The following is a 12,340-nucleotide window of genomic DNA, read 5'->3' as shown; positions in this document are numbered from 1 at the left end:
GTTCAGAGAATCACAAAGATGATTAAAAATTCAGGAAAAGGACTTCTAAACCTAAATAACTTAAATTTGGGCTGCTTTTCACCTTCCAAGTTCTTGGAGAGAATATGAAAAGGAAAGAGAAGTGGAGGAATCATAAATACATTATTGAATTCATGTGTAACTTTAATATTGATAAAGTGATCTGTTTTTCATCTTCAATTTTGCCTGTGCCAGTGCTCTTTTCTTTAGGTTATCTCTTATGGGATAGGGGACGTTGCTGAACAGGACGTTATGTTAACCTGTTCGGCAGTGTGTCCTTCAAATAGATAACTTAAATGTTTTTGATGATCTGGTTACTACCTGCTTAAAAGATACAGTGTCATTGGCTGGGTGTGGTCTCTCACGCCTGTAATCCCAGCACTTTGAGAGGCTGAGGCAGGCGGATCACGAGGTCAGGAGATCAAGACCATCCTGGCTAGTACGGTGAAACCCTGTCTCTACTAAAAATTCAAAAAATTAGCTGGGCGTTGGGGCGGGCGCCTGTAGTCCCAGCTACTCGGCGGGAAGCTGAGATAGGAGAATGGCATGAATCTGGGAGGCAGAGCTTGCAGTGAGCCAGGATCGCGCCACTGCACTTCATCCTGGGTGACAGAGGGAGACTCCATCTCTGAGTAAATAAATAAATAAATAAATAAAAAGATATGGTGTCACCTTGTCACCTACAAGATTAAGTTAGAACTCCTCTGCATGGCCTCAGTCTGGGCCATGCTTACTGTTTTCACCTAATCTCTAAGCACTCGTACTTCAGCCCTCCTAATCCATACCTTTTGTGTGTGTATACCCCAGACACACTGCACACCTTTACATCTTCATATTTCTGCCCATGCTTTTTGCCTGACAAACTCCTAGTCATCCATTAAGGTCAAATTAGTCATCTTCTCTTTTCTATAGCTATCCCTAATGTCCCCCAGATAAACAGAATTAAACTGTTCTTCATTTGCATTTATATGGCACTTAATTCATATTTCTAGTGTAACATTTATTCTTTAGAGTTACTTCTCAGCCTCTCTAAGCTGTGAGATCCTTGACAGTAGTAACTGTGACTTTCTTATTTTTGTATTCCCAGAGCATACTTCTAGTCATACAGAGTAGGTGCTCAGTAATGTTGGGTAAAAGTTTAAAAGTTGCTTTTTATATGAAGATGAGTAGAGGGGGGATTTGAGGAGGTGGTTGAAGAATGAGAGGATGGTCATAGGAGGAGCAGCAGCGCAGGAAAGGTGAGCAAGGGTAAGAAGGCAGTAGGGTGATGTAGACTTGCAGGCTGGAGGAGTGCTCTGTAGTCAGGCTTCTGGAGAACATGAGAATCTACTGTCGCATTTCCTAAGGTGGGCATGGAGCAGTTTGAATCTTGAGAAAGGAATGGTGATTTGATTCATTTTCCTGCTTGTGCTTCTTTGAGGTTCAAGGCGTTTTAAGGTGGGATTGTTAGATACTTCATACATCTTTTAAAAACAGATCTAACAAATAACATACAATGTTGTCTTCTGCTTTTTGTGCGTGTGTGTTTTCTTTCAAAGCATTGGGACCTCGCCTTTTCACTTTTTTTGTCTGTTTTTAAATGTTTTTTTTTATTTTTAGGAAGAAGAAATTACCTGATTCTTTTTCACTCCATGGATCAGTTATGCGCCATTCACTTTTGAAGGGAATTTCTGCCCAGATAGTGTCTGCAGCTGTAAGTATTTTGTTTTTTTCCCTCAACTTTGTAACCTGCAATGGCATAATAAAGTAGGAATGAGCATAAAACAAAATACAGCACGTCTCTTGGCCCGAGGCTTAAGAAAAATAGAATCTGGCTTTCATGGTTTTTGTGTGATTTTTGACTCATAAGACATGGCTACACATCTTGACATAGAAATTAGTGCAGCCATGAAAATAAAGTTCTGCTCAGAGTCTAGGCTATGCCTAAATGAAATACGGCAGCAAGCCAAAAATAAATACTATATCTGCCTTTTCTTTAAATTCCTTTTCAGTTTAGTTGCCATCTTGTGTATTTGTTGAGATTGTGTGCTTGTTTTTTTTTTTTTTTACTCTTTTCATATGGAGAAATGATTGATCAGAATCTTTTACAACTTGAATGATTTTTTTATAATTCACAAAAGTATTTTCATGCCCCTTATTTCTTTTATTCTTACAACTTGGAAAGTAGGTAAAGCTGTATTCTATTTTACAAATGAGAAGATAGGCCCAGAAAGGTAATAGTAACTTGTCTTAGATCATTCTGTTAGGAGGTAGCAAGGCATTTATTCAAAACTGGGGTTTCTGGCTTCAAGTGTAGTGCCTCTGTTGTGAACTGGAGGTGGCACTGGTGAATGTGGCCAATGTGTGAAATCGCTGGAACAGAATATTTATGGCCTTTTTTTGGAAATTATGTAGAGCACTGGGTTAACGTAAACAGTATTTAATGGTCCATAGATGGCAGACTTTTCGTTTGACACTATCAGACTTTTCTTTTGACCTCAAAGCCCGTAGTTTTATGTAGTCTTTCAGTTTTGGTTTTCTGAATACAATGTATAGATTCTGTGTATAATGATAATGACAGATTTATACTCCAGGAAGTTTGATGTGTTTTTATGTTCTTTTTGGGGCATTTAATCGGCATTTGGCATATCCAAGTTGGACAAGAAATAAAAGTTTGGATTTTTCACGAGGGTAAGAGATTGATACAGAATTACAAGATACCACAATTGCATTTCAATTTTCAGATTTATCAGAAAAAGCCCTTAGTGCAAATACCAAAAAAAAAAAAAAAGTGTTTACTATAACAATTGGTGTATCCTGACCTAGCTCATATATCATGAAGTAAATTTAAATAGCGAGATGCTCAACAAGCAATGGAGGAAACCTGGGCAATTCGTTTTTCCTCTTTTAGGTGGAGAGTAACTCATATTTGCTAGAATGGGAACCACCTGTTGAGGATTACATTTCCATGACGTTTTCTGAATTTAATCCTTATGTAGGTGATGAAATTCATTCCTTTCAAAATCAAGATGAACCAGAACAGTCATTTGACCCACCTGTGCAGTTTTAAAAATATTTTGAATATTGGAGACTGAGCTAAAACTCAGACTCTGAACAATGATTAGATAAATCTGTTATTTAAAAGGGTTTCTCCTTCCCCTTGAAGAGGAGGGGAAATTCTAATAAATCCCAGAGTGTTTGCATTCTGTTTTTATTTCATTGCTATGGCTGAGCTCCTTTGGTATGTTAAAATGAAAACTGCCTTTCCTGTGATAGTCATCATATGGTGCCTTCCTATTTTTGGATTACCAGCTCAATTTAAATTGCATGCTTTCCTGTGATGGTTGGTTTATTAACATGTAAAGCTAGTTATATTTTTGGATATTTCTCCCTGAATAATTGCTCAATAGCGCCTTCAGCCATGTGGTTAGTGATGTTATTAGGGCTGCTTTGGGCCTTGATCACAGTTTTGGGGTTCATGCATGGAAAACTCTTTAGGAGAGATGAAATTTTTGCAGTTGTGAAGCTCGTTTTTTAATTTGGGATCCTTTTCAAAGTTGTATGACATGTGACTATACTTTAAAATAATTCAAAGTAACTCTTTTTTTTTTTTTTAGGATCTTTATTATTTTTATGATCAACTTTAAAATACTAGAGATAGCTTAGTGTAGTGTTTTTTTCAAAATGTGTCCGCTGTATAACAATCTCCTAGGGTACTGATTAAATTGCAGATTCCTGGGGCTCACCCCAGACCTATAGAATCCCGGGCATACAGGTATCCCAGGTGATTCTCATGCATTTTGGCTTTTGAGAACTACCCTTAGATACTGCAACACCAGTACTAAAATTCTGTAATCTCTACAATGATTCCAAATATCTGTGTTTTTTTAGCTTTTGAAGTCAGGCGACTTTTGATTTCATTATTCAGGCTCTATTTTGAATATAGAATAGGCCTTCGAATAACATCATTTTGTTCAATGTCATTTTGTTATAATGTTAATGAAGAAAAAACAATTGGTTTAAGTTGTTTTGCTTAAAGTCACAGTTTTCAAGAACTTACTAACAACCTTAAGTGAGGTCTTACTAGAGTTTATGACCTTTATCTGCTGTCCCATTTCTCTTTTTCCCTGTCTAGATGCAAATCAATCATTTATCAACTATGTATTACATGCTTCTTAGTTGTCGAGCATTATGTTAGGCATGTTTGACACACAGATATATATATACACTCAAAGTTGGATAGATGCTGCTATATGCAAGCTCTTTGCTACTACTGTACTGTATCACTACAAACTCTTAGGGTTATTTAAAGCTATGTAAGCATAGAATTGATACTCTTCCGTATTTATTTGATTCTTCACATTTAATTTGATCCTCAGGACAGCTCACTGAGGTAAATAGGGCAGTATTTGCTATTTCTTTGAACAGATGAGGAGACTAATATTCAGAAAAGTTATGTGACTTTTCGAATGCCATGTAGTTACCAGTAGGGAGGTGGGACTAGCACTTCTTTATGTTTTAATTTCTTATGCTTGAGAACTGACTTAATATACCCTGTTGGGGTTTATTTAGAGGTTATTGGGTAATTGCTAGATAGGAAAGTCCTACTTAGTAGTAGAAACATCTTTAGCATGTTTACTTTTCTCAAATCTTTATGTACTCCTACTGTTTTGACCCCTTAGTACTTATAGTTTATTCAAGTACAGAAAATGGAACATCTTTCCTCTTTTTCCTTTGCATTTCCGTTATAATCAGTACCCTCCCTGAGGCATCTTACTTAGCAAAGGCACTTATATGCTTAGTAAAATAAAGCAATCCTCTTTCATGCCCTTTGTATTTTGTTGATATATATAGCTTTTGTAATTTCTCTTAGATGGGGGCAAAAATAAAGTTTCCACCTCTAATCTAAATTGATTTGGACCAAAGTGTATGTAAAGCAAGAGCCTTATACCATTTTCTGTTTTAAAAATGAGAATATTTTTCAAATACTTTCTTTAAAATTTCATTTAGGACAAAGTAGATGCTGGCTTGCCTACAGCAATTGTAAGTATACTTGAACTTTTTAAAGGTAAGCTTTTTATTTGATTGGGTTTTCTTAGATTTATTATTACATTGTTCAAAATATTACATAAGTTATTATGGTAATAAATTCATAAGTCATTTTACTACCAGTAATCAGGTTTAACATTTGTCCATGTTGAGTGCTTTCTTTTTTCCTAATTTTTTACTTTTTAGGGTTTTGTTTGAGAAGCAGATAATGGAGTAATATTAGCCTTCTCCAGGTTTATTTATTTGTGGTACCACCCTGCCCAAGTAAATTTACTTCTTCTGTGATTTGGCTCCCCTTCCATAAAGAGTGGAAAGCATCATTTGATAGGATCACTTTGTGGTAAATAGCATATTTAACAGCTCTGGATTCCGTTGCCAGGCTTGCCAAATAGAACTCTGCTGCAGTATTGTAGAGAACTTGGGGATATTGAAAACATACTGGTTCTCTCTCTTCTTGTCTTCCTCCAGTGCCTTTTTTGCTTTCCTTTCAGTCAGTCTTTGGTAAGGAAGTGGGTGAGTTTTCAACACTTTGGATGCCTTTAGGCTCCTGTGGATAAACTAGAGAATTGTGTTCTCATCTCTTCCCCACGCCTTGTAGGAAGCTCTTGGTTGGGTAGCATAAGTGCCTCTTACTTTGCCTGGACCTCTCATTTTTTATTTGAAAGTTGCTTTAGAGGAAGCTAAGTGGCATGTTATTGCCTATAATGTTGAACATATGATATTTTGATAGTGTTACTCCTAGAGTAAATTTAGAGGGATTCTCAGAAAGAAAATGTCCTGAGTTTCATTTCCCGTTTTGCCTCCTGGATGAAATTCTTCTTATTTACAATAGTTTGTATGTCATCTGGTGCCTAGAGGAAGGAAGGCCAACAAATTCAACTCTGATTATTTCAAGATTCTTAATGTAGTATCTTAAAATGTAATCTTCCCTTTTGTTTTCAGGCAGTGTCCAGTCTGATAGCAGTGGGTACATCTCATGGATTGGCTTTAATATTTGGTAAATTTTTTAAGTGCTTTCCTGCTTTTAAATATTGTCCTTTTGGGTTTTATAATGTCCTTTAATCACAGTTTATATAGTGTACTTGATTTTCTTGAACAAAACCAGAAAAACTTGAAAAGTAGCAGTCAATATTTTTATAGCTAAAAATTATTTGACTCACAGCTTTGTTTTGCTGCTTATTGCAAGTTTGTTTTCTTCTTCATGAATTTATAAGCTGTCATATCTATTGATCTCTCTGCAAACCTAGACACAAAGAATAAAGTTGAGGGGAACCTTGGGTTATCATCTTGTCTGCCTCCGGTTGTTGGTGGTGGGGATTTTTGATTCTGAATCACGTTCCAGTAATGGGTATTCTAAAAGATCTTCGGGAAAACAGGCTTTCTCAGTAATTTTCAGGAGCTCTCACTGACAATAAGCTTTTTAAAAAATTTCCATTGTAAATTGCTGTAAACCGAAATTTTTTTGGCCTGTAATCACATTGCTTTCTTGGTTGAAAGAGAACTAGTTTTATTTGTATAGTAGAAGATAGTTGTATTTTCTTATTTTTTTCTACCTGAGACTAAATGACTATAGTTTCATTAAACCTTCTTTGTTTTTGAATTCAGTGTATGAGTAGAATATTTTGTTCTTTTTAAATTTAAAAACTATTAGATTTTTGTGGCCAGGCACAGTGGCTCATGCTTGTAATCCTAGCACTTTGGGAGGCTGAGGCAGGTGGATCATCTGAGGTCAGGAGTTCGAGACCAGCCTGGCCAACATGGTGAAACCCTGTGTCTACTGAAAAATATTAACTGGGTGTGGTGGCGGATGCCTGTAATCCCAGCTACTCGGGAGGCTGAGGCAGGAGAATCGTATGAACCCAGGAGGCCGAGGTTGCAGTGAGCTGAGATTGTGCCACCGCGCTCCAGCCTGGGCAACAGAGCGAGACTCCGTCTCAAAATAAATAAATAAATAAAAAATAAAAACCTGTTAGATTTTTTTGAGGGGTCATTTTTAGTGTTCTCTTCTGGATATTAAGTTGTTTCATCTCCCTTAAATGAAAGACTTGATGACACTGTATTTAGTAAGGAATCTACAGACTATTTTATATGGATTACCTGAGAATTCTTAATAGCAGAACCACAATTTGACTTCTGTGGGGCCTTGCATCCTTATTTACCGTATAAGTGGATAACTAGTTATTTTCTGTTGGTTTTGAATGATTTGACTTACTATTATGAATTTTGTATTATGACAAAAGCTTTTTAAAATGTAATTGTAAAACCTAGTCTTTTCAAAGGTAATTGATTTAAATAATAGAGTTTTAGTATTTGGGGACCAGAAGAGTAGAAACAAAATTATAATTCCCTTGAAGGAATTTAGAATTGGTTGAAAAAGACTTAAAACCTAGATAGTTGACATATATTCATAGTAGAAAATATAGATGAGCAAAAAGTTGAAGATATACCAAATCCTGCCATCCAGGAATAATCCCTAACATTTTTATATGTAACCTTTTAGTCTTTTTTTTCTGTACTTGTGTATATGTATCTATACATCCTCAAATGGGATCATGTTAATTTGTAAACTGCTTTTCATGATAATGAGTATCTTTCCATGAAGTTATATATTTTGTCTGTAACATTTTTAATGGCTACATAGTATTCTATTAAATGGATTCTTCCTAATTTACTTACTCATTTCCTACTATAAGACATTTAAGTTGTTTGTAAACATATAGTACTGTGATGAACGTCTTTGTTACTACATTTCTGTGTCCATGATTACTTATTTAGGACAGATATTCCTAAAAGTGGAATTGCTTGGATTAGGAGATGAACATTAAGAATTTTGATATGTATTATCTAATGGCCCTCTAGAAAAGTTCTATCAGCCTTCTCTCCTATTAGGTGTTCAGAATGGTGGTCTTCCTGTGGGGCATAATTAATGTTAGATAAATAGAATTTTGGGAAAGAATCTTAGGTCGTTTAGTTCAGTCCCCTTATTTTACTTCTGAGGCTATTGAGGACCAGAGAGGTTAAGTGACATGCACAGAGCCAAGTTCAGCCAAGTTCATTGAGGAATGCTGAATCCTATGTAAGTGTATTTCCACTATTCTAAGCAATTCTGCTATCCTGAGAGAAAAGGAGGCCAATTCTAAGATAAGAAGAAAAGAATAAAAGAACTAAGGTGAAGGAGAATAGATTATAATGCATATATTTGTCAGCAGATTGCATGTTGATTTTTTTGTTCCCACTTACCAGTACTCACTTCTCACCTCTATCTGCTTTAACATCCCTTTCTTGTCAATGTTGTAAGAATATGTGACTGCTTATAATCAAACTCAAGTATAGCTTACTGCAAACAAATTAAAATGAATACTTCACAAACAAAAACCAGCAGAGGAAAAGACAACATTGTCTTTTGATACTGTCTTTTTAATTTCCTTGGGCCTGGTTCCTGATTTTTTTTTTTTTTTTTTTTTCTTTAAGACCCAGCAGCTTTCCTGTAGATATGAGAAAATAATAATCTTTCATTACAGTCTCATGGAAAGAAAGTATGTCAAAGTGAACATTTTGAGAAAGAATCATAATATTCTGGTTGTGCTTTGGGTATTAATAGTGTGGCTAATACATTTTACTCATTACTATTTATAGGAATCAGATGTTTGGACAATGTGTTTTAACAAATGGATTAAAATATGCTTGAAAGCCTGGGAACAAATGGCAGAGTAATAATACTATAAAGTGTCTAGAGGCCTGGGTTAGATCTCATCTCTGTTAAACATCTGTGTTGATCATAGGAGAAAGTGTAACAGGAAGAGCTATACTTGTTTAAGTACTAAATGTTTCTCTTTGAAACAGAGGCCCAGGTCATTAAGATAGAAACTATTGTAAGTTTCTTGAAGACTGATGTTTATTGCCTCTTCTTAAGTAATTATAGACATACAGCTTTTAAAAAAATGTATTGGTACTTACCTTATACAGAGTCTCAAAAGTTCAAATCTTAGTAAAGATGTTTCCCCATCCCAGGGCCCTTAGTTTTCCTCTTTTTTTTGGTTGTTAGTGTACTTCAGTAGATTATCTTTTTGAAATTGTTTTTGTTGTTATCTAACTTAAACATGGATTTACTTACTTTGCTATAATGAGAGTATTATGGATTTTTTTCCCCATAACCCATAGCTGAGCATAATCATAAATGCTAGAGACATCACTTAATCACATTTAGTATCATTCCCACAGATAACTAAAGCTTGTCACGTATATTCTTGAAATTTTTTACTTGCCTTTTCTTCGAACTTTTGAACTGATTTCTTGCTTTTCTTTCTCTCTCTTGATCTTTTCTTCATGGATTCAAAAGGAAAAGGTATAGTAAGTAATTTTAGTTTGCATGAATGGTTTCTTTTCTTTTGGCCTTTTTAATGTTGGAAGAATGCTACCAATTATAGTCAGTGTCCTCTTATGAAATGCTTATTGAAAAAAAACCAGCTAATTGAAAAATTAGTTAAGCGGGAAATTGTGAAAAACTATAAGTATACATATACCTTCAATGTTTTAAATGAAAATACATAAATTTTCAGTTTTCCTTGATCTTTTGATGCAGTCCCAAACTTTTTCTTTGAGTTTGTATTTGCCACTTGGAGTCCTGAAGTATCTTTTTTGTCATAAACTTTATCATTAATGGGTCATGCAAAATTTGCCATTTTAAGTTTTAAAAATGAGGTAAAAGCTTAAGCACCTGTGAATCAATCATTGCATGCAAAATCCTGTTATATTATGAACACCTTATTTTGTGACAGTTTTGTAAAGAAACTCATCTTTACCAAGTTTTTCTAAATCATCCATTTAATGTTCATGGAAACAACAGCTCTTTCTTTTTTCACTCTGTTTCATTAGTTTATTTACTGTTTTAAGTTTTAAAGTACAGTAACGTTATAGTGGCATGAATAGGCTTGGGAATAAATACAGCTGACTCATAGTAAGCATCAGCATTCTGGAAGATACCTAACTAGCCATGGGGATTCAGTATGCCCTGGCTTCAGTCAGTAATCCTTACAGAGGGAAGGAGAACTTGAATTCTGTGAGTTGGTTTGATGGAGGTCAGGTAAAAGTGCTTCTGTTTTTTTATGATCATTGATGAAAAATGTTTCCTGATTAGATCTTTTCTCCCTTGGTCCTAGAGAATATTTTAGTGTGAATAAAGGGTAAGAAAAGGCCAGATGTGGTGGCTCACACTTGTAATCCCAGCACTTTGGGAGACCAGGGTGGGCGGATCATTTGAGGTCAGGAGTTCAAGACCAGCCTGGCCAACATAGTGAAACCTGTCTCTACTAAAAATACAAAAATTAGCCAGGTGTGGTAACACGTGCCTGTAATCCCAGCTACTTGGGAGACTGAGGCAGTAGAATTGCTTGAACACAGGAGGCGGAGGCTGCAGTGAGCCAAGATTGTGCCAGCCTGGGTGACAGAGTGAGACTGTCAAAAAAAAAAAAAGGATAAGAAAAGAGTAGCATTAAAGAATAGTGAATATTGGCCAATGAAGGCAGAGTTCCACACACACAATTAAGTTGGATTCCTGCTAGGATGTAGGTATTTCCTTCTTCGATAGTCTTTAGGAACTAATTAAAACTAATTGAGGGTAAAGAAATAGAGGATTGGGCTAATTTTGGTATATGGAAAGAGTTAACAGAAATTCTTGAAGTATGTTCAAATTTAGATTTTAGGGCTATTACAGACTTGGTACATTATTTGTGACTTTTCTTTGCTATTCAGCATGTTATTCTTAAGTCCAGAATATGCTGAGGAGATCTACTCTAAGCAAAGTATACTTTGAAAGACATACTAATAAAAGATACAGATATAATTCAGGGCAATGCCAAATAGATGTGCTGTTTGTGATATTTGGCCTTCAAGTTATCTAAATAAATTGGTAAGCTATATTACTGTCATAAACAATAATTCCTTGCATTTGTGCCATTTGATGATTTTCTAATTTTTCATAGGCAAAACTCTTTGTCGACTCAGTGAAGTTTATAAGAAAGGTGATAGTCTCATTTCATATTTCTTGCCAGGGTAACCATTATTAAGACCCTGCAATTTTTTTAAAACACAAATTTGACAGTACTAATCAAATATACCTTTATGTGACTTTGAAATGAAATTAGATATACTGTTAATTTAGTAACTTTTTTCAACTGTAGACAAAGGAGACTTCAGAGAGGAGGAGGAGAATAGAATTTTTCCTTCTAAATTCATGAAATCAAGAGTAATCTGGAGTAGCTCTCATTTTCACCTTCTGTACAGGTCATTTTGTTCTTTACATGTATCCATGGAATTTAAGTATTTTGAAGAGGTTTTATGTTTATTTTGCTCAAATATCATTTCCCAGAATTGTCCAGAAGTTTCTGGACTACAGAATGTTTAGTTACTCTAGCAGGAGAAACTAAATAAATAAAACTTCAATAAAACTGCTTTCTTCTTTCCACAGAAAGTCTACCTTTTCTGAATTTAGTCTAGATTATATAACAGCAAGTTTGTTAAAATGGTACTATAAGGATAGAATGTATGAAGAGGAGTGGCCAGGCACAGTGGCTCAAGCCTGTAATCCCAGCAGTTTGGGAGGCTGAGGTGGGCGGATCACCTAAGATCGGGAGTTCGAGACCAGCCTGACTAACATGGAGAAACCCCATCTCTACTAAAAGTACAAAATTAGCTGGGTGTGTTGACGCATGCCTGTAATCCCAGCTACTTGGGAGGCTGAGGCAGGAGAATAGCTTGAACCTGGGAGGTGGAGGTTGCTGTGAGCTGAGATGGTGCCATTGCACTCCATCCTGGGCAACAAGAGCGAAGCTCTGTCTCAAAAAAAAAAAAAAAAAAAAAAAGAATGTATGAAGATAGTAATAAGAGTTTGATAAATATCTTTATGGAGTCAAAGTAGATTACATTTGTTACTCTGTCCATCATGTCTCTCACCATCCCTGCTGTTTTTTTTAAATGTATATATGAATGTAATCTATAAATTAGCTTGTGATGAGCACTTAATACTATTCAGGGGACACTGAATTGGTTCCTTGGTGCATTATCTTACTTTACTCATTTATTCCTCTTAGCAACACAGTGAGATAATGGGCGTTTTCTACATTTTACAGATGAAGATAGGGAGGCTAAGTGAATTTAAGTAACATTCCTAAAATTACCAAGATATGCTGTAGTTGTAAGGCTCGTAACTATCTGTGGGGTAGGGGTGGAATTAAAATCCAGGTATCTGGTTTCATAGTCACGATACCTTCTAAAGGGACGTTATAAAAACAACAAA

At 35.5% G+C, this 12,340-nt stretch overlaps 1 protein-coding gene across 2 annotated transcripts in view; it reads left to right on the top strand.

Annotated features, from left to right (window-relative positions):
• Window positions 1–12,340, top strand: part of VPS8 (VPS8 subunit of CORVET complex) — a 259,046-nt gene that overhangs the window by 21,653 nt on the left and 225,053 nt on the right. Inside the window, exons 5-8 of one of the 2 annotated variants that reach the window (XM_026454890.1) lie at window positions 1,618–1,711; window positions 2,909–2,992; window positions 5,008–5,040; window positions 5,989–6,043. In XM_026454890.1, the coding sequence (XP_026310675.1) occupies window positions 1,618–1,711; window positions 2,909–2,992; window positions 5,008–5,040; window positions 5,989–6,043 (266 nt within the window). The remainder of the gene's footprint in view (window positions 1–1,617; window positions 1,712–2,908; window positions 2,993–5,007; window positions 5,041–5,988; window positions 6,044–12,340) is intronic. The other variant, XM_026454891.1, reaches the window with a different exon arrangement.

Source organism: Piliocolobus tephrosceles, chromosome 2 (assembly GCF_002776525.5).
Source record: "Piliocolobus tephrosceles isolate RC106 chromosome 2, ASM277652v3, whole genome shotgun sequence".
NCBI lineage: Eukaryota > Metazoa > Chordata > Mammalia > Primates > Cercopithecidae > Piliocolobus > Piliocolobus tephrosceles.
Note: the sequence above shows the minus strand (reverse complement) of the source record. Positions and strands in the feature narration are given on the sequence as shown.